The sequence below is a fragment of the Prionailurus bengalensis genome, chromosome E4 (assembly GCF_016509475.1).
Source record: "Prionailurus bengalensis isolate Pbe53 chromosome E4, Fcat_Pben_1.1_paternal_pri, whole genome shotgun sequence".
In the NCBI taxonomy this organism is placed as follows: domain Eukaryota; kingdom Metazoa; phylum Chordata; class Mammalia; order Carnivora; family Felidae; genus Prionailurus; species Prionailurus bengalensis.
The window spans coordinates 4262994-4285874 of NC_057360.1; the positions used below are offsets into that span (position 1 = coordinate 4262994).

The window sequence follows — 22881 nt, forward strand, 5'->3', positions numbered from 1 at the left end:
AAAGCATTTACACTCCAAGTGCTCTATATAAGAGTTTTCTAGAAACTAAGCCTTCACCTGGAAGAGCAAGTGGAAGCGTCACAGAGACACTGTTCTCCATGCAGGTGCAAGGACGGCCCAATCTCCTATTGCCATAAATGGTATTGCCTTGCTCCATTTCTATGGCCTTCCAGTGTCCAGGGGCATCTGGAAGAGGGTGCCGTGGTGGACAGAGTGTTCATGTTCTGAGATGAAAATGCAGGATCAAAAGGGAAAAAGAATAAGAGTAACACTAGGAACAATTTTGAGAGTTTAATGGTTTTAGAGACAAATACAGTAAGATCATACATTTGGACCATTTCTTCCCAAAGTTAGGAGTGAGGGGGTTGGAACCAGTTCTGGATGCTCTCTTCTCTCGGGGAGGGGTGGGGTGGTGCTCAGGGTCAGGCAACGCCTCCACTGTCCTTCTATTGAAGGCATCATTTCTAGAAAACCCTTATGGCTTATGGCTCACAGCTTCTCAAGAACTTATGGCTTCTGCCTGGAGTGGCCCAAAGGGGGCCCAGGAAGGTCTGGTGTGTGATTCGGGGAGAATGGCGGGGAGCCTGGGAGGTGGGGGTGCCAGGCCCACACTGCCGGGTAGGAGACCTGGAGTCAGAGCAGGGCCGCGTGTGTTTGCTCTGAGCGGCCGGCTGCCCTCTCTCGCGGGAGGGGGGAGGAGCACGCGGATGTGTGCACGGATGTGGTACCAACATCTTGGCAAGTGCCTCGCTGTTCCTCAGGGGTTGGGACGGGACGAGACTGTCCTTGCCGGGGAGGGGTTCTCTCGGAGACCTTTTCTTAGGCTCTGATCTCGTTTTGCTTTCTTACCTGAGTGCACCCGGTTGCAGCTCACACCAGCACGGTTGTGACAAGGGGTTGTGTGTCCGGCCCAGGCCGGACTGAGAGCGTCTCTACCCTGTGCAAGCCTCCGACACCGGGCCGCGCAGAGGCACTGTGCCAACGAAAATACCACATCAAGACCACGCCTCTCCACACTCACACGTGTGACCCCAGCCCAGCGGCTGACCCTCAGGGAGGCCGAACAGTGAGGGGGTGGGGGGAGCTCTGTGACTCAACCAACCCCCACGTGCACCTGGCCCCGGCCGAGCATCTGAACTTGGAGGCCAGCCCCACAGCGGAATAAGGCAGGCCCCATCCCGGGAGCTCCCTAGGGGACCGGGAGAAAACCCCCAGCCAAGGGGTTGTTCTAGTGTGCAGAACCCTCCTCCCAGACCCTGAACTGTTTTCCCCTCTGAACAGGATACATTGGATAGAGAGGCATCCAGGACTCTGAGTAGAAGAGAAGTGAACATTTAATGCCACTATAGTTTGATTCTTTTTAAACACCAGATTCTTTTTTTGACAACATTTTACACCTCATATGCCACAAAAGGTCCGAGATCATAGCCGGCAAACACTATCTTCACATTGGAAATGGCACACAGCTTCATGGATTCATGTCATCAGTTTTTGAGAACTAGAACCTCCTTTTCCAGACTGGTCTCCGGATAGACTGCTCATATTCATCATGCTCAAGCCAGCAGCTAACTTGTATATAGCTACGTGAGGGCCCATACACAAAACCCAGCCTGTCTGCAAATAGGTTGCTGGGACCTGCCCAAGTACAGAATCGGTGAATTTCAGACTTTAACAAGTGACCTTTATTAAAAAGTTTTAACGGCAAACACTCGTAAGCTGAAGAACTTGATTTTTTCAAACGGCACCAATCTTTTATCCAAACAGTGAGTTTAAAACGACGACGTTAAATACTACCATCGAATTTGGAAACAAGATTTGGTGGACGTGTCCGAGAACTGGCTGTTTCTGATACAATAAATGACTTGGCAGGCCTTGTCTCCAATTTCCAAACCGGCCCATTTCTACAGATAAGCATATCTCTATATACATACATACATGACGAGAGCGGCAGGAACCACGACAATCGTTTAGCACAATGTTCTCGTGTTACAGATTAGAAAACGGAGTTAGGGAGTGTGGCCGAGGCCATAGGACTTTTGATAAAACTGGACTCAGAACTCCGGTTTTTGGTCCTATGCTGTTCCATCGCGTCACATCCCTTCCTGTACACATGCCCCCATCTACGCCCCGTGCACACATGAGCGCCAGCACGGAGGCATGTTGGACGTTCACGTATTCACACACCTCACAGGAAGAGCCCAAGATGCCGGACTCAAGTCACGTTCCGCTATAAAACTACTCTGTGGACTTGGGCCGCTCACGGACTCTTGACTTCAGTTTCCTCGTGTATAAATGATTATCCCCAGCTCCTAACACAGAGCTTGAATTTCTTCAAAGCACTTCCCACCGATGATACCATTTTCTCTCCACACTCTCCCGGAAGGGCAGCTATGGTGACCCCCGATCTCCCGCTGGGGAGCCCGAGGCCCGGCAAAGTGGAGCCACTGGCCCAAGGTTGCATAGCGAGGGAGGGAACGGGGCCTGGCCCCCGGCTTCCTTACTCCTGGCTCACGGCTTTTCTCCTAGGTATAGCTGCCTCTCAAATGAGACTACGGACCCCAGCCCCTCCCTGCCTCTCAGGGACCCAGGGAGGGGACAAGATGCCTTAAGTATTACGGGCTGTAAGACTCAGTAAAGTGCTTTGGTTTCTCCAGGAAAAACAGGTACTATCCACATCCAGGGGAAGGAGATCTGGTCGCTTTCCCAAACCCCCTTCCGTAGCGCCTGACGGGTAGGTGGGGCTCTCTGGGGACGGCGACAACCTACTACCGTCCACACTTTCCTCAGAATTCTCAGGTATTCAGTCCAGGCCTGTGGAGGCCGATTTCCAAGCCCATTATCATCAAATTCAAACTGGAGGGACCTTTCCCCCCCTCAGCTATTCGCTATAGAAACAGCTTAGATTTTGAACTTAGCCCTGTACTTTGAGGATTGGACCCTCATCCCTGCTCTCCAGATTTATCTATCTTTCCTCCCCGGGGCCCGTGTCGCCATCAGCAGACCTCACTAGAGGGTGGGGAAAGAACAGCCAATGCCCCCAACTTGCACTTTAATGCATAGCACTTGGATAGCGTTTCCAAGTGATGCTATAAAACAATATCCTGAGTTTGCAAAGAAATTAAACTTCCTCCTAGGTTGAGCATGACCGTGGGCTGTTGGTTAGCCGTGGGGGGAATGAAGCCATGAGCCCTCTTAGCTGTGTCTGCGTGAAGCAGACGGGTGAGGGCCACGCACTCACGGGCACAAGTCCACGCACGGGCACAAGTCCGTCTGGAGAGTGTTCACTGGGTGCACTGAAGGCTCTCTACTGCCCCGAGCACCATTCTGGGTCCGATATTATGACATCATTTCCGGTTCTGAGGAGGGCCACCCAAAAGCAGAATGTGTTTGTTCAGGAATGAATAAACTAGCTTCTATGAATGGACAAAAAACTTTTTTGACAAGAAGGGCTTGAGCTACACAGGCTTCTCCTGGGTTGGAATTGGGCTTTTATCTGGAAATGAACAGTTTGTAATTTAAAAAATATATATATATGTATTTTTGTTGGGAAAATTGCTAAGTGACACAAATTTGTGAGTTCTTACCCACAAATGTTGATGGATATCTGCTGAAGGAGGGGGAAAGAGATATTGTAGTCCAGAGAAACATAGTTTTTCTACCGCCTGTTTCTTGACCACCTCCCACCCCCCAACTCCAAAACCCCTTTAGACCATTTGTTGGCAGTGTCCGTGAAACGGGGCATCTGGCTTTGTTTCATGTGGGACAGACAGTGCTGGGCTGTGCTGGGCTTTCTCGGTGCAGCCAGGTCTCTCATGTGGCAGTGGTGAGGAGCGTCCCTCCGTCGCGGGACGCCAGGCAGTGGCAGGGAGACCCCGGGGACGGCGGGACCGGGCAGTTTATTTAGCATCAACTAGTTGTGACAAGACTTTCAACCTCTTTCTTACTTGACATGGTTTCAGCGTTGAAAAGATGTTGCCTTTCAAAGTGAGGAAATCCTTTAGGATATGCTCAAATATTCCAGAAGGAAAGAAAAATGAGTATATTCTTCTTGATTTCTTCCGGTTTCAATTGTGACACGGACTCATCTTTAGTAATTTCTTTTGTAGCCTGAAATCCTTTTGGGAATAAGGAACTTTAAAACATTCACTGCATAGCTTTTGGGGTGCCTCAACTGCGCATCAGCCGTGGCTAATGAGACTGGCCACTGTGTCTGCACAGTCGGCCACAGTCGGTCGGCTCTTGGAAGCCTGGCGCTCGGTCCCACGAAGCCCAGGTCAGTGAACTGCTTTCACACGGTGACACTTAAGGGTTACGGATTAATCCAAATTCACCATCAGCTTTAGAATCTGAAGCCCAGCGAAGAAGGGCCCCTTGCCCTTCACGAACAGAAATCTAAGAACAGGCACAAGATGTGAATGCGTGTGTCAGACCTTTGGAACCACCTTCCTGGATGGTATTTGTGGCCACGGTGAAGCCACTGCAATCTTCCAGGAGCACAGACTTCAAGCTCAAGACTAATTTCTGACGACTGGCCGGATTCTTGCCTGCGGGGTTCCCTGCGCTGGGCTGCCATCTTCTCCCCCTTCCCCACCACCCAGCTCAGGGTCCCTTGTATGACCCTCCCCCCTCCCCGCATCTGCACCAACTTCCCCGTGTTCAGAATAGCAACACAAGATAAAACCACGAACGTGGTGTTCCGATTTCGAATCTGGAAGAGATGAAAGTTAGCGACAGCTTCTCCGTGATGGAGGGAGGAATTCAAGGGCAAGAAGATCAAAGGTTGCAGCTCTCAGGTGGGGACCGGAAGCCTGGGATAAAGCCAACTGTCACTCTGTCACACCACAAAGCAGCATCATGAAAAGCAAGATGGATTTACTCTGCGGGAAACCATACCACTACTTCCCTTTTGTCTTTGTCTGTCTGCGTTTTGTTCTGCTTAATGCTACACCTCACGCTAAACTATTTGGAGGGTGGAGGGCAGATTTCAGATGAGGAATTAAGGCTTTATGCATCGAAACGTTAATTTCAAATAAGACGTTTCCGGTCCTTCTATGCGTGGATAATGGGAGTTCTGTGCCATTCTCCTTGCCTTCTTGGGTTATCTGTCACCAAGACCAAAATGTGGAACCACTTATCTGGTCATTCAACAAGGCATTCTTCAATTAGTGGGAGAGTTGCTCACACCTGCTTTCTTTTGTGCCCGAACAGCATCCTCTATAGTCAACTCACGGGTAGAACCAGGAACCAGCACGTGACAGCATGAAATTCATGACGTCTTCACATAATTAATCAATACTAGGTACACGAAGATGTTTGCAGCTTACGTAGGTTTAAAAGAATGAAAGAGAAAGAAAAGAAAAAGCCAGAATGGACAACCTCCACACAAAGTTGTAGTCCTCAGCCTGGCTGACGACATCCCGCGAGACGTTCCATGGCGTGGCATCCTGGGGAGGCCATCTGGACTCAGTAAGATAGCTCTTGGTTTCACTCATTGCTTTTGCTCTCTTGTGGAGTTGCTACCAATGTACGAAAGCAGGCTTCGGTAGGAGGAAAGATTCCACTAATTGAGATTTTAAGTTTCTGTAGATGTTTCCACTTGGCTTCACTCCAGGGAAAGCATCAGCACCCCCTTGCCTGGGGAAGCCTGCGCAGTGTGGTGACCTGGAAGCTGGGGGTGACGCACCGGGGAAAATGCTGAGCACGCAGGGTGCTCGTCAAGTGATTTGTTTCCAACGAAGGCCAGAATACTCACCTTTGACAACTCCCCAGTTAAAGGCTTTGCATGAAGCAGTATATTTCAGAGCAGAAACCCAAGGGGATGCAAACTCAAGGCTCAGAAGATGGGCATCCCTTGGCCAAGATCCAGAAGCTTCCACAACATTGCCATTGAACAAGTCTGTTCGTACAGGTGCTGTGAGACCAGAGGTGTGGCCAGAGCCTTGCACTGCCCCGTAGGCTGGGGTTAAGGCTGAGGAGTGGGGTGGGGAGGCCCTGCTTCCCCAGGTGACAGACTTGTTAAACTAGGGAGATCGGTCCATTCCTGAACACTTCCGCCATGTTTCTGCCCATCAGGCTCTCCGATGAGACCGTATCCTGCATGTCCCTCCATGTAGGAGCAGGCTCTGACAATGTGGAGCTCGACTTGTCATCCATGAGGCTGGCTTCCAGTCTAGGGGGCTGACTTCCAAACACTCGAGCCGCCAGCGCCATCTGTGCCTGTCCTGGCCAGTAAAGGGTCAGGTAGCCGGGCTCACGAGACCTCGGTTCCTATGTGCCGAGTTTGGCTGAGTTTTGCCGGCACAGACGCGCACAGGTCTATTTCCTTGGGGGGCAGCTGGGGCTGAGGTGCTGGGTAGCAGGGGCTGTCTAGCCTAGAAATAGGCTCCTGATGCTATGCTGCATTTGAGGGCAAACGTGAGTAGTATTCTGAGAGGCTGAGCCCTCTTAACCATGAGCAGGCGAGGGCCCTGACCTGGGAGGTAAGAGGAGGCCGCTGCTCCTCCACAGCTGGTCTCAGATAATCCGCTGACCACTCGGTGCCTTGGGGTTCCATCACTACAGTGGGTATGAGAGTCCCTAAGGGGGGGTCATGGTAGAATGAACATCTCAGTCTGAGGCTTAGGTCCTACGTCGCTGGGACCTAAGACCTGGACAAAAGCCCCGGGCCCTGGCTCTCCAGGGGGGTGTGGTTCACCACAGGAAACATCTCCGCCTTCCGGTGCCAGGCCCGAGGGGACGAGCCTGTCCTTTCTAGGGATGGAGGCCTCGGGACATGGGAGACTGGGGACCGTTTGCACTGAAGCAGCACCCTGGACAACAGAGCCGTGGTGTGATCCCAACCTCCTTTGTTATTCTGAACCCATACTGTTGAGTCTCTGAGTACATTCTCTCAACTGGGGAAGATCCCCTGCTTCTAACAAACTCGCAAGACTGGAGGACAACAAGTATGGCTCTCTTGAGTTGGTTCAGGCTCTCAATCCAGTCTTTGGAATCAAAACGACCATGGAGAGTGTTTTGAGGGCCATGAAAAACCCCGGGTTTGTGGGTCAAGGAACGAGCACATACATCAGGAAGGTGAAGATGTGTCGTCAGCAACAAACATCCCTCTCCAAGGGCACGTAAGGCCCGGGTCACACAGGCTTCTTTTCCCTTCAAAACGCGGCCCCCGTCGCCTCTCCCGTTCTCTTGAGCCCACGTGCACCTGCCCCACGAGTCCGCCCACTGCCCCTGCCCCCTGCTGCGGGGTGGCATCGAGCGTCACCTGCTGTTCCGACCTTCTCTGGAGACACACTGGCTTGTGCCCGTGCAGCCTCTATGCTCTGTGCAAGTGGCCTTAGCGGAAGAACCGTAAAGGACAGTTAACATTTATTCATAAGCAATACCGATTAGGGAACAGATCTACAAACACTACTTACGTAGAAACAGCAAGTCAGAAATCGGATCAAACACCAAGAGAAAACGAGCGGCAAATACATTTCAAAAAACGCATGGGGCTTGTTTTGTTTTGTGGTTGTTTCCGTCTGGACCAGCACCGTCTGGACACGAGAAAGTATGAACAGAAAGGTTTGGATAATAAAGATTTGCAAGGCACTTAATCAGTCGCTCTGGGGAACCCGCTGTTCCGGTCTCGCTCCCGACGGCGATCCTGTGCGCACCCTCGCCCCTTCCCACAAAGCCAGAGAAGAGAGAGGTCTCTTGCCAGCAGGACCCCTGTATAAACAAGTTCTTGAAAGTTCCTCAAAGTGCTTTTTTCAGTCTCACGGGGCTTCCACGTCCTTGGGCTTTCCATTGTTTCCTCCTCCCACACGCGCAGTGTTCGCACCTTTCCTACAGAAAACACCAGAAAACTGCCTCCCGCTCAGCGCTCACTCCAGACTTGCACCAACCTTCATCCTCCTTCTGCTGTGTCCCAGCCGCCGGCACCAAGGGCCAGGCGAGGGGCTGGCTGTGGGGTCCCGGGGGGGCCAGGGGCTGGCAGGCCAGGCCGGCGCCTCACCGGCGCCGGGAAGTGATGTCGAAGCAGGTGACCATCATGAGGTGGGCCTTGCAGAAGTTGACACGGCTCTCCAGGCGCTCCGTCACGCACTCCAGCGCCTCGAGGTACTCCAGGGAATCCAGCTCCCAGACCTGCTCCAAGTCAACTGCAAAGGAGGAGAGGGCTGGTGGAGACGCGGAGGGCACCTCCCGCTCACCACCCGCCGCCCCCGTGTCCCCCTGCCCGCTTCGCCGCCTCCCCGGGCTGGGACGGGACCCTGCCCGCCACCTGCATTTACACCGGGGCCCTCTGCTCTCACGGTGATTTCAGACCCCTCTCATTTTATGGAGACTCTACTGAGGGATCAGGCGACGCTCCGGCTCGGCTCACCCCCACCCGCCTCCAGCACAGGCTGTGGGCCTCGACAGAGCCATTATTCTTTATTAGTGATAAAATGAATCTCCAAGCCGGGGTGCAGAGAGTCCCCTCCTTTGTGGGGGTCTCCTCACCTGAGTGACACTTATCCCTTTGTCTACGTGCATTATGGTCGCTCTTCCCTGCGCATTTCTTCTCACAGCTGCACACAACTGCCTCTCTGAGCAGGTGGAGTAACCCGACCCTGTCTCCTGGCACCTCCTGCTTTCACACACTCACTGGTGGTTCAGGAAATGACGACGCCAACATCTATGATAATCAGGATCCCTCGCACTGGGCACACGAGCTGAGATTTAGGACCCAGATGCCGTCCCCCAGGTTCGGGCCTGCACCGAGCGAACGGTCTGCTTCCTTCAGTCCCTAAAGAGCAGTTATCTGGGGCCATTCCCTCCTGTCCCCGGGCCCCTGCTCTGTCCAGCGGTGACTGGGCAGGTGGGGGCAGGGGGCTGGGCTGCCTGGCGCTGGCTTCAGGGCAGCCGCAGGGGGCCCAGCATGGACAGCAGCCAGGGTGGGGGGATGGCCCTGGAATCTGAGGTGGACACTTGCGTTGCACTCTGGGTCAGCCATGGCTACCCTCCACCAGCTCAGGTGCCTTAAAAGCAAAATGACAGTCACAGCCGCTCCTCTGCCTCCTTTACCAAACTCGAGTGGCCATGGAGAGTACAATAAAAATGAGAGGTTGAAAGTGAACACGGCCCCAGAACTGTGACACGAGTGCCGGGGAAATGCACGGGGTTCTCAAGAGGGCTGCCTCTTGTTACAGGTGCGTTAACTGAGACCTCGGCAAGGGAGGTGATTTGCTCAGGGTCACAGACCCTCAGGGCTGGAGCCGGGGATGAGACCGAGGGCTCCCGAGTGTCTAAAGTTTAAAAAACAGAGGGACGAGAAAAATAATACAAAACTAAACACAGAGGGAAGGCCCAAGATGGCGACGGAGGAGAACCCTGAACTCACCTCCCCCTCCTCGACACATTCAATGTGTGCCTCCCTGCTGAGCAAATCTTTCCGATGAAGAACTGAGGGCTGACTGAAGGCTGCCTGCACGACAAAGGATGGAGGGACCGCCCAGAGAACCAGGAGAGGGATGGAGACACGGCAATGGAGGGAGACCCACTCCCAACACTGCTTCCTGCCCAGGGTGCTGTCAGCTGCTGGGAGGGAGAGAACTGAGGGGCCAGGAGCAGATTCGTCAGCCCTGGGGCACAGGAAAAAAAGCCATGGTTTAAAAGGGCAACTAGAACAGAAAGGAACCAGCCCTGTGCCAAATAGTGAGAGGCTTTGCTAGAACTCTCTCCAAGCTGGAGGGACTGGGGAGCGTCATAGTTTACATTCACCCTCTGCCTTTACAGCACAGAAGGGAGCTCGGTCCAGGTGCCGTAGCCAGCCTGCCAGTCAGTGAGCCCTGGGCCCTCAGCCCACTCTGGCTCCAGATGCTCTGCGGCACAGAAAAAAAAGCCACAGTTTTTTTTTTTTTAAACGTTTTAATGTTTATTTATTTTTGAGGGAGAGAGACAGAGTGTGAGCCAGGGAAGGGCAGAGAGAGGGAGACACAGAATCCAAAGCAGGGTCCAGGCTCCGAGTTGTCAGCACAGAGCCCGACGTGGGGCTTGAACCCACGAACTGTGAGATCATGACCTGAGCCGGAGTCAGGTGCTCAACCAACTGAGTCACCCAGGAGCCCCCCAGAAGCCACAGTTTTAAAAAGCAATAAGAGTATACAGGTACCGGCCCTAGAACTCTGCCAAATAGCAAGGAAGCTGCTGGAACTCTCTCCAGGATCACAGCACAGGCTAGGGCCATGGTTTCCATTCCCCCTTCACCTTGATAGTGCAGACAGGAGCAGGGTTGAGACACCTAGCTGGCCTGCTGCTACAGCAAATCCCAGACCCTCAGCCCACACTGGCCCTAGCAGTCCCACCAACGTGGTCCCAGTGTGGCACACACCTGATGGTCCTGGACGGCGTTCGCAAAGCTCCAGCCATCTTGCCAAGGTGACACAGGTTCAAGGCACCATGGAACACCCCAGGCCTGCACCACTTTGGCCCCCGCCATCCCACCAGGGAAGTCTCAGCACAGACTGCCCCATTCCCTAGCCTGTACCAGCTGCAGCTATAGCCAGCCAGCCAAGGATGCACAGACAGTCAAAACACAGGGGACATTCCTACACAAGATCACTCCTTCAAGTTCATGAGAAGAAATAAACACATAGAGACACAGACAGTCAAACAAAATGAGGAGACAGAGGAATATACTCCAACTGAAAGAACAAGACAAAACCTCCGAGAAAGAACTAAAGGAAATGGAGATAAGCAATCTACCCGATGAAGAGTTCAAAGAAATGGTCGTAAGAATGCTCACCTGAACCTGACTGGAGAGAGAAGTGGATGAGCTCAGGGAGAACTTAAACAAAGAGACCAAAAACATAAATAAGAACCAGAGTTGAAGAATACATAACTGAAATGAAAAATAGATAAGAGGGAATCAACAGCAGATTAGAGGAGGCAGAAAATGGATAAGTGATCTGGAAAATGGTAATGAAAAGTATTCAGCTGGATAACAAAAAGTAAAAATAATAATAGACAATGAGACATATTAAGGGACCTCTGGGACAACGTCAAATGTACTAACATTCACATTATTGGGGCCCCAGAAGGAGAAGAGAAAGAGAAAGGGGCAGAAAACTTATTTGAAGAAATAACAGCGGAAAACTTCCCAACGTGGGGAAGAAAGCACAGCGTTTCAAACAAGGTGAACTCAAGAAGGTCCACTTCAAGACATATAATAATTAAAATGTCAAGGATTAAATATAAAGATAATTTTTAAAGCGGCAAGAGAGAAGCAACCAGTTACATACAAGGGAGACCTCATAAGAATATCAGCTGCTTTTTTAGCAGAAACTTGGCAGGCCAGAAGGGAGAGTCATGATAAATATAAAGTGCTGAAAGAAAAAAAAACCTAATACCAAGAATAATCCAGTTGGCAAGATTATCATTCAGAATTGAAGGGGAGATAAAGAATTTCCCAAACAAAAGTTAAAGGAGTTCATCACCACTAAAAGAGCCTCATAAAAAAATGTTTAAAGAGACTGAAGTAGGAAAGAAAATGCCTTAATTAGAAGAAAATTATGCAAGGAAAATAATTCACGAGTAAAGGAAACATACAGAGCAATCACTTACAAAAGCTAGTATGAAGGTTGAAAGAAAAAAGTAATAAAACCAATTATATCTAAAAAACTAGGGGGCGCCTTGTGGCTCAGTCAGTTAAGTGTCCGAATTCAGCTCAGGTCATGATCTCGCCGTTCATGATCTGGCGGTTCATGAGTTCAAGCCCCACGTCGGGCTCTGTGCTGACAGCTCAGAGCCTGGAGCCTGCCCAGAATTCTGTGTCTCCCTCTCTCTCTGCCCCTCCCCTGCTCGTGCTCTGTCTCTCTGTCTCTCAAAAATAAACATTTAAAAAATTAAAAAAAAAATAAAAAATTAGTTATAGGGACTCACAAAAAGATGTAAAATATGATAACATGTATATAAAATGTGGAGGGGGGGGAGCAAAAATGAAGTTCTTTTAGACTGTGTTCAATGACCTTCAATTTAATATGGACGGCTATATATCTAGGATGCTAAATAGGAACCACACACCCAAAAGCTACAACAGATACAAAAAAATAAAAAGAAAACCAAGCATAACGCTAAAGGAAGTCATCAATCACAAGGAAAGAAAACAAAAGAAGAGCAAAGATGAACTACAAAAACAATCAGAGAGCAATTGATAAAATGGCAGTAAGTCCACATCTATTGATAATTACTTTCAGTGTAAATGGTCTCAATGCTCCAGTCGAAATACATCGGGTGACAAAACATAAAAAACCAAGACCAATCTACATGCTGCCTACGAGAGACTCACTTCATACCTAAAGACACATACAGACTGAAAGTGAGGGGATGGAAAAAGATATTCCATGCAAATAGAAGCGGATAAATAAATAAATAAAAGTCAGGTTTAGCCAACACTTTTAGCAAACAAAACCGACTTTGAAACAAAGACGGTAAGAAGAGACAAATAAGGGAATTACATAAAGACAAAGAAATTAATACAATAAGGGGGTACAACAAATGTAAATATCTATGCACCCAACAGTGGAGCACCTACGTACATAAAGCAAATATTAACAGACATAAAGGAAGAAATTGACAGTCACACAATAGTAGGGGACTTTAACACACCACTGACATCAGTCAATCATCCAAGCAGAAATTCAGCAAGGAAACAATGACTTTGAATGACATATTAGACCAGATGGACTTAGCCGATACATACAGGAACAATCCATCCCCAAACTACAGAATACACATTCTTTTCAGAGGCACATGGAATATTCTCCAGGAAAGATCACATGTCAAGACACAAAACAAGTCTCAATAAATTTAAGAAGACTGAAATCATATCAAATATCTTTCCACCCACAGTGGTATGAAAACAGAAATCAATTACAGGAAAAAACCTGACAACCACAATCATGTGGAAGCTAAACAACAGACTACTAAACAACCAATGCGTCAGTGAAGAAATCTAGGTGGAAGTGAAAAAAAAAATACATGGAGACAAATGCAAATGAAAACACAGTGATCCAAAATTGAGATACAGCAAAAGTAGTCCTAAGTGGGAACTTTATAGGAATACAGGCCTACCTCAAGAAACAAGAAAAATCTGAAACAATCTCTCCTCATACCTAAAGGAAGCAGAAAAAGAAGAAAAAAGCCCAATGCTAGCAGAAGAAAGGAAAAAATAAAGATCAAAGCAGGAATAAATGAAATAGAGACTTAAAAAATAGAAAAGATCGGGGCGCCTGGGTGGCGCAGTCGGTTAAGCGTCCGACTTCAGCCAGGTCACGATCTCGCGGTCCGTGAGTTCGAGCCCCGCGTCAGGCTCTGGGCTGATGGCTCGGAGCCTGGAGCCTGTTTCCGATTCTGTGTCTCCCTCTCTCTCTGCCCCTCCCCCGTTCATGCTCTCTCTCTGTCCCAAAAATAAATAAACGTTGAAAAAAAAAATTAAAAAAAAAAAAAAAAATAGAAAAGATCAATGAAACCAAGAGCTGGTTCTTTGAAAAGAAAAACAAAATTGATAAACTTTTAGGTATACTCATCAAAAAAAAAATAGGACTCAAATAAAGAAAATCAGAAATCAAAGAGAAAAACAACACCACAGAAACACAAAGGAATACAAGGAAAAATACAATGAAATGATTTTTCATTTTACAATGGAAACTTTGCCAACAAATTGGACAACCTAAAGAAATGGATAAATTCCTAGGAACATACAAACTTCCAAAACTGAATCCAGAGGAGACAGAGAGTCTGAACTGATGGCTAGTAGTAAAATTGAATCAGTAATCAAAAACTTCAAACAAACAAAAGCCCAGGACCAGATGGATTCGAGGTGAATTCTACCCATCATTTACAGAAGAGTTAATACCTATTCTCTTCAAACTACTCCAAAAGGAAGCTTCCAAATTAATTCTAAGGGGCCAGCATTACCCTGATACCATAGTCATATAAAAACACTATAAAAAAATATAGGCTAATATTCCTGATGAATATAGATACAAAAATCCTCAACAAAATATTAGCAAACCACATTCAACAATACATTAAGAGAATCATTCACCTTGAGTAAGTGAAATTTATTCCACAGATGCAAAGATGGTTCAATATCCACAAATCAATTAAGGTGATACATCACATTAATACATTGAAGGATGAAACCCATATGATCATCTCAATAGACGCAGAGAGAGCATTTGACAAAGTACAACATCTGTTCATGATAAAAACTCTCAAACTGAGTTTAGAGGGAACGACATCAACATAATAAAGGCCATATATGACAAACCCATAGCGAACACCATACTCAATGTTGAAAAACTGACAGCTTTTCCTCTAAGATCAAGAATAAGAAAAAGATGTCCACTCATTTTTATTCAACTTAGTACTGGAAGTCCTAGCCATAGAAATCAGACAATAAAAAGAAATAAAAGGCATCTAAATTGGTAAGGAAGAATAAAACTGTCACTATGTGCAGATGACATGATACTCTGTAACGAAAACCCTGAAGACTCCACAAAGAAACCAGTAAGAGTAATAAATTAACTCAGGAAAGTTGCAGGATATGAGATTAATATACAGAAATCTGTTGCATTTCTATACAAGAATAATGAGCTGGCCAAAGGAGAAATTAAGAAAACAATTTAAGGGGCGCCTGGGTGGCTCAGTCGGTTGGGGCGTCCGACTTCGGCTCAGGTCAGGATCTCGCGGTCTGTGGGTTCGAGCCCCGCGTCGGGCTCTGTGCTGACAGCTCAGAGCCTGGAGCCTGCTTCAGATTCTGTGTCTCCCTCTCTCTCTGACCCTCCCCTGTTCATGCTCTCTCTCTCAAAAATAAATAAATGTTAAAAAAAAATTTAAGAAAACAATTTAAAATTGCACCAAAAATAATAAAATGCTTAGGAAGAAAACTTAACCAAGGAGGTGGAATATCTGCACTCTGAAAACTATTAGAAACTGATGAAAGAAATTGAAGATGACATAAACAAATGGAAATATATACCATGCTCATGGATTAGAAGGATTAATATTTTTAAAATGTTCATACCACCCAAAGCAAGCTGCAGGTTGAATGTAATCCCTTTCAAAATACCAGTCACAATTTCCACAGAATGAAAACAAATCATGTTAGGGGCATCTGGGTGGCTCAGTCATTTAAGTGTCTGACTTTGGCTTAGGTCATGATCTCGCGGTTCATGAGTTTGAGCCCTGCATTGGGCTCTGTGCTGACAGCTCAGAGCCTGGAGCTTGCTTCATATTCTATGTCTCCCTCTCTCTCTCTCCCCTCCCCTGCTTGTGCTCTGTCTGTCTCTCTCTCTCTCTTTTTCTCTCTCAAAGTAAATAAACATTAAAAAATTTAAAATTTTTTTAATTAAAAAAAAAAGAACAAATCATGCTAAAATTTGTATGGAACTGCCAGGGACCCTGAATAGTCAAAGCAATCTTGAGGAAGAAGAACAAAGTTGTAGGCATCACAATCCCAGATTTTAAGCTATACTACAAAGTTGTGGTAATCAAAACAGTGTGATACTGGCACAAAGAAACAAAAAGACCAATGGGACAGATAGGGAGCCAGAGGAATAAACCCATGCTTATACATTCCAATTAATCAAGGGAGGTGAGATTGTACAATGGTGAAAAGACCATTGGTGAAAGAGACCATAGTCTCTTTAATAAATAGCATCGGGAAAACTGGACAGCTGCACGCAAAGAATGAAATTGGACCACTTTCTCACACCACACACAAAAATAACCTCAGAACGGATGAAAGACCTTAATATGAGACCTGAAACCATAAAACTCCTAGAAGAAAATGGGCAGTTATCTCTTGGACATTGGCCTTAGCAACATTTTTCTAGATCTGTCTCCTCAGGGAAGAGAAACAAAAGCAAAAACGAACTATTGGGGCTACACCAAATGAAAAGCTTTTGCACAGTGAAGCAAACAATCAACAAAACAAAAAGGCAACCTCCTGAGTGTTAGAAAACATTTGCAAACGATGTATCTGGTAAGGAGTTAATATCCAAAGTATATAAAAAATCTTAGACAACTCAACCTCCAAACCTACAAAGAATCCAATTAGAAAACAGGCAGAGGACCTGAGCAGACATTTTTTCCAAAGAAGACATCCAGATGGCCAACAGACACATGAAGAGTAGTTCAACATCACTCATCATCAGGGAAATGCAAATCAAAGCCACAATGAGGTGTCACCTCAAACCCGTCAGCACAGCTGATATATGCATAGTGCGTGCCACACGCATGCACGCGCGCGTGCACACAAACACACGTGCGTGCGTGCAAAATGGAATATTATTCAGCCATAAGAAAGGATCAAGTTCTTTCCATCTGCAACAACATCAATGGACCCAGAGGGCACCATACTTAGGGAAAGACAAATGCTATTTGATTTCACTTATATGCAGAATTTAAAAGAGATGAAAAATTGCACAAACGGAAAAACAGGAACAGACCCATAAATACGGAGAGCAAACTGGTGGTTGCCTGAAGGGAGGAGGGGGGAGGGAGGTACAGGCTTCCAGTTAGGGAACAAATATGTCACGGGGATGGAAGGCGTGGCTTCTGATTCTGGGTCTCCCTCCCTCCCTCTTCCTCTCACGGGGAATATAGTCAATGGTGTGGTCACGGTGTCGTGTGGTGACAGACGGTGCCACACGTGCAGTGAGCACAGCATGACATAGAGAATCAGCGTGTTATACACCTGAAACTAACATAACAGAGCATGGCAATATTGCATGGCAATAAAGAATAAACAAAATTAAAAACAGAACCCACCATGACATACCTTTCTCAGGCTATGTTACTGGACCACCTCGAAAGTGGCATGGGAATTAAGAAAAATAAAAATGGATGCCAGCACATAGATTTCTGTGCCAATAGTCAGCTTATCACCCACTCCCAGTGCATCGTCAGCCTGTGGCTTCACTGGTTTTTTTGTTTTTGTTCTTGTTTTTTTTGTTTTGCTCATTTTTGGTTTCATTTCATCTTAAAGGACCAATCTGTGTTTCTGCCTTCATGTAGCCTTCTGTTCATTGCCTTTCTGAGCATCAAACAGTCGCTGATTCTAGACAGGTACAAAGGCATGAAGGAAGCGATTGTTTTCTGGAAGCGACTACACATATGTGCTCATGTGTAAGCTCACTCCCATCTTGGGGAAAAAAAAACACGAGACTTTGTAAGATAAAGACAGTTCTCGAGCTTGCCTCAGGCATAAATGGCGCTCAAAAAACTAAAACTTTAATGAAAACAGCACAAATGAAGGCTGGGGAGTGGGGAGGGGTGGTGCCGGAATGGGCAACCCCAGGACCTTGAGGCTCCTGGGATTTGTGAAAGGAGATGGGTTATCCACGAGTGGGGGAGAAGTGAGCACTGGGCCCCATATTTATGCCATGACCAGACATTGGCTAGCATCCTTGTTCATGTCATCGCACCCCACCAGGGCCTGAGAGTGTGGGTCCGTGTCCCCGTACAGTCTCTAACAGGGGACCTAAGTCCGCGCACTGCGCAGGCGGGCGCTAGGGAACTGTCTTCTGCTGACGACTTGTATTCGGTTCTGGGATAATAACAACAGAACTACGAGTACAACTAGTCCTGCTACTGAGCACCTTCATCAAGCACCCAGCAGCATCACTCACTCCCTCCTCACGACCCCCACGAAGTGGGTTCCACGACGCTTCCCATTTTACAGCTCGGGAAATCAAGGCTCGGGGAGGCCCCACAGTTCGTGTGCGGGAAAGCCACCTCTGATCAGGTCTGAGGGCCTGTGGTCATCCCACAAACGGTGCAACACGGAGGGATGCTTGGCAGACTGGTCACCGCCCTCTGTCCTCAGGTTGGCGCACTGGATCCTCGCAAGTACCCAGGGAGGTGCTCAGGCGATGTTACCACCCCGTTCTTAACGGGAAAGAAACTGCTGGAGGGCGGACTGCTGTTAGGGGTAGGACACAGCCAGGAGGCTGACAAGTTCTGTCCCTTTCTTCTGGGCCCAGTATTTCTGCAGACTCCACCTACCCAGGGGACTCTCTGAGCCAGGGGACACAGTGGAGACGGTGACTGATGTGTGGGAGGGGAGGGGCAGGGGGTAGTGGGGGAGCAAGGGGGACAGTGGTGAAGGGCAGGAGACCAGTGGAGGCAGAGGGGGAAGAGCTGGTGAGTGCTGGACAGGGAAGGAAAGGAAATTTATCAGCAGCTATGCATTTTATTCCACAAAGTCTTCCAGCCTTGGGTCCCATATCAGTGAAATAGTTGGGACCAGATCTGAGCTTTATTTTGCAGTAAATGGAATGGTTAGGAACAAATAAATACGAGACAATTGAATCTGTCAGAGAGAGCAAAATTGTTCTGAATTGTTAGGAGACGGTTACTGTCATCCTGGGCTTTCTATTAAATAGAAATAACACGGCGAATGTTATTTTTTTTTCCACTCAAAAATGTTTTTTTTTTCCTGCTCTCTGGGTTCTTTGTGAGGTTTTTCTAGGATTGCACATTCTACCCTATTAAGAGCTCTATAAATTCTTGTGTATTTCAGGCTAGATATGCAACGTGATTTTGTGGCCCAAGAGCGGATTTGTCATGCAACTTCATGTCTGGCTGATCTGCCATATGCACGATGGGGCGGGGGGCGGGGGGATCTCATTTTCAGATGCTTTGGACTGAGACACATAAGAAAAATTCTCGCAAGAGCAACACTCCCCACCCCTTTTTACTGCCCCACCCCGCCCACCTTCCCTACAGAGAGTGAGACCGTGGGCTCAGAGCTACTGTGTCCATTTGATGGTGTCCAAGCCCTCGGGTCCTGGCACCATCCATGGACACCTCGCCCCGGGACGTGTGCCAGGCCTGGTTCGCCGGCCAACCCAGTAGTCCCAGAGACGGGAATGAACCTGGGGTCTTACATTCGCGGAGCCACTTGTTGGGATCCAGCATCAGGTGCTGCTTGGTGACCTCCAGCTCCTTCATCAGCCACTCATACTTGGCTCGGACCTCGGCGATTCTCTGCTGGCGATGCTCCAGAATTTTCAGCTTTGCGTTGAAGCACGTGACCTCCTACAAGGTAGACGAGAAGGCGTGGGGGTGCGGGGAGAGGAGAGCCTCCCCCACCCAGCTCGGACCCACGCAGCCTCTTCTAGATGGGAATGCCATGTGCACAGCGGGGACGAGGGAGATGGCCCCTCACTGGGGAGCCGGGAGGGCCCTGGGCCGGCCCAGCCACGCTTCTGCCTCGCCGGAGTTGGATCGGACAGCCACAGGGCAGGACTGCCGCAGCCCTTTCTTAAATTTAGGAGGTGGCTGGCGTTCCCAGCTGGAGCCAGAAAAGCCCCCAGGACTGGCAGTTCCCCTAGCGCTGGAGCCCTTTCAACACTCGGGGTGGAGAAGTGAGGGGCTCTCCAGGGGGCTGGCTGGGGGGCTGCCCCCGTGTGGGGACCAGGAGGCTCACCTTGACGTTGCCCCCTCGTCGCCGCTGTAGTCGTTCCACATCATCGATTTCGTAGACTTTAATCTCAAAAGGTTCCCCGAGGCCCCTCTGGGTGCTGCGCAAGGGGCCGTCCACCCAGCGGACCCCGGTGCTGCTGGCGGGTTTTCTTACGGGGGAAGGGGTGTCCAGGGACAGCGCAGGGATGAGCCTCCGTCTCTGAGAACCTAAGTACGGAATTAAACCCAAAGGGAATCTTTTTGAATTTCAATCTTTTACATCTTGATACGCATCTTTTGGTGGGGGACCCTGATGGGCATCCCAGGATGTGCGGCAGGTGAATGCGAAACACGCCAAGGCCCAGCCACGCACCTTGACAATTAATCCCTTAAACTGGCACCTAGGCTTCACCTCCAAGAGCTCACGAATTCCCTGCCTGACCTTTAGAGCTGCCCCTGGTCTCCGCCCACGAAACACACACACACACACACACACACACACACACACACACACACACGCATGCACACCAGAACACGCACACACACAAAAACACGTGGTCTAGAACCGTGAGCCATATGCTCAGCATGAACATGTGTCACAGTGAAATTAAAGAGATGTTTGTGTTAGGGAAAAGGGGTCCCAGTGTTTGGTAATGTGGTCATAGGAGTTCTAGGAAACACTGCTTATTTGCTTATAACAACAACACTGTACTAAGCACCGATTATATGTCAGGCCCTATTCAACATGCTTTACACACTGTGACGGACGGCTAGCTGTCCCCAAGACCTGTTCTCTTCTTCCTCTGGGAAAGAGACTGGGTCGTAGCAGGGCATACAGCCCCCAGGAAGGGACCACGCCCTGGGTACATGCACCTTAAGCTCCTCCCGATAGGGTATCCACAGAAGTGTTACGGGCAACTGCTAGGAAGTGTCCTTAAAGGTGGGGGGTCTGGCCTCCTCCTCTTCCTTTCTCCTTTGTCCTGGGTGAAATATGGGCCCAGTGGCTGCGTCATGAGGTGAAGATCATAAATGACACAAAAAGAAGACAGAAGGAGCCTGGATTCCTGGTACCCTAGAGACTTTTGCGTGATTGTCTACACAGATTTGTCTTCTTCAAAGACTTAATTCTTGGAGTGCCTGGGTGGCTCAGTCGGTTAAGCATCTGACTTTAGCTCAGGTCACGATCTCATGGTTCATGAGTTCGAGCCCCATGTCAGGCTCTTTGCTGACAACTCGGAGCCTGGAGCCTGCTTCAGATTCTGTGTCTCCCTCTCTCTGCCCCTCCCCCACTCGCACTCTGTCTCTCTCTGTCTCTCAAAAATGAATAAACATTAAAACAAGTTAAAGACTTAATTCTTCCAGGGCATGTTGAGGTTCACAGCCACCTTGAGAGGAAGGGACAAGATGGTACCTGAGAACCCAGTGAGCAGCACAGGGGGAGCACAGTGAATCAGGCCTCTCTCGGCCCTGGTGAGGAGTAACAAGTCGTGGATATTGGTGCGGCAGCTCAGCAAACTGAACCCGGCATCCCATCGGTCGGTCAAGTTTACCAAGCACCCAGAGAAGGGCAGGCATGGTGCTCGGTGCTTAGCGTGGCAAAGGATATAGAAGACAAGCTTGGTGTTTAAAGCACTGGTCACCAGCGGGGGGGTGACATAGAAAAAAACTCTGAGCTCACTTGGAGGACCATCTTCCAGCCAGCCCACCAGCCAGTGAATCAATCAGGGGTGTCCGAATGGCTCATGGGAGCCTGCACCACACAGTGCTGGGCACCCAGCGGGCTGAGCCAGATGCGGAACTGGCCTTGGGCACCCAGCGGGCTGAGCCAGGTGCAGAACTGGCCTTGGGCACCCAGCGGGCTGAGCCAGGTGCGGAACTGGCCTTGCGGGAGCTCACATCCGGGCAGGTCAAGCCCTACGTGCATCCCGGAACAGGCAAGCTCCCCGGGTTGGCCCTCCCTCACTCCCTCCCCGGCTTTCTATGGTGGGCCTGCTACAGTGGGAAGGGACTTCATTCAGACCAACGTGCTGATCTGATTCTCAGATTTCCCCAGCCAGCCTGGGAGCAGGAAAGTGACAGGAGGAAGCTCAGGGGGTAACCCAGCAGGCGTGGGGTGAAAGGTCTGGGACGTGAAGAAGCGGCCAAGAGTCTGGGAAGAGTTCACGTGACACCTGAGGAGTGATGCCAGAGGGCTGTCGGGGCTCCGGTGGGGCCTTCCCCGATTCACGTCCTTTTAGCCACTGAGCGCACCCCGGCCAGGGCAGACACATGCTCCCCATCCAGGCTGGCCTTCACCACTCTAATTCACGGCTAACGGCCGTGTTGCTGACCACATCCGGCTGGCAGTGCCCTGTGGATGGACTGATGAAAATCCGTCAGTAAAAGCAAACACGGCTTCTCTCTTGGTCAAGAACCCAGAACGACTACCCCATGGCCAACTACAACTTTGCCAGGCATTGAAGGCATAACTTGGTCTGTGCTTACATTTTCTGTGGTCGTCACATCCATCAAGGATGTCCCCTCGTTGAGCTCATCTCACCCTGTTGCCCAAGACCCCAAGTCTCCTACTTTCTGGCAGGACCCACGTGCCCTGAGGCCGGGTCCTCAGAGTGTCACAGTCTGGCCAATTCCACGCACCTTCCACCAACACGGATCTCCAGGAAGGGGACCAATAAGCTTAAGGACGTTCGCTGGTTTCTCGTGTTATGTGCACAACGGAGCACGGAGAGCTCAAGGTTATCCTCCTCATCCTGTATTTCTAGCTCGTTTTTCAACCAAAGCATTAAAGTTTTCCAAACTCAAAAGCAATCTCCGATAAAAGATAACCGGTCTCCTCCGCAGTTTCAAACACCTCTAGTAATTATAAAATCCAGCTACCCAGCTCGGAGTTTCCTTTGAGAAGGTTTACGGCTTCTCTTAAGGAAGGTGCTTTTGATTTATGCTGATCATGTCTGACAGCCAACATTTCTCTTAATAATAACCATAAATAAGCAAGACAAGGTCCCCTAACGGTGAGGAGCACGTCCTCCACCTCCATTGTCAAGGTCACCTAACCTGTGAGCGGCATTTTTGGCATTTTTTGGTGTGGCTGTGGATCTCCACTGCCACATTCACTACGAAGGTCACGGAGGTCCGGTGCTCCTGGCGTTCAGGCACCTAGCCTGGTGCTTCGATCCTACACCCTGTCCTCCAACAGCCTAACCTGACAGGAGACGCTCAGAGGACGACGTTTGTAAAAGCAGGTGGCACCCCGCAAGGACAGGTGCTGAGCCTGCTGGCCACTCTCCAGGCAGCCGTTTTACAGAGCTCTTTACCCCAGCGCGACAGCCACACCGAAAGATGCAAATCTTGGGGGGAAAAAAAGATGCTCAAAGAACAAAAGGGACCGGCAGACGGAAGGCTCTAGATGAGGGTGCGGGAAAGCATTCTAACGGGCAAACACAT

The 22881-nt window shown here is 49.2% G+C and overlaps 1 protein-coding gene across 2 annotated transcripts in view; it reads right to left on the reverse strand.

Moving 5' to 3' along the window:
- Positions 1–1316: 1316 nt before the first annotated feature.
- The window catches only part of KIF26B (kinesin family member 26B), a 472500-nt gene continuing 450935 nt past the window's right edge, over positions 1317–22881 (reverse strand). For both annotated transcript variants that reach the window (XM_043569394.1, XM_043569395.1), the window contains 3 exons: positions 19463–19665; positions 18921–19071; positions 1317–8141 (listed from right to left, as the gene is read on the reverse strand). In XM_043569394.1, coding sequence (XP_043425329.1) covers positions 7993–8141; positions 18921–19071; positions 19463–19665 — 503 coding nt within the window. In that variant the 3' untranslated portion in view covers positions 1317–7992. The remainder of the gene's footprint in view (positions 8142–18920; positions 19072–19462; positions 19666–22881) is intronic.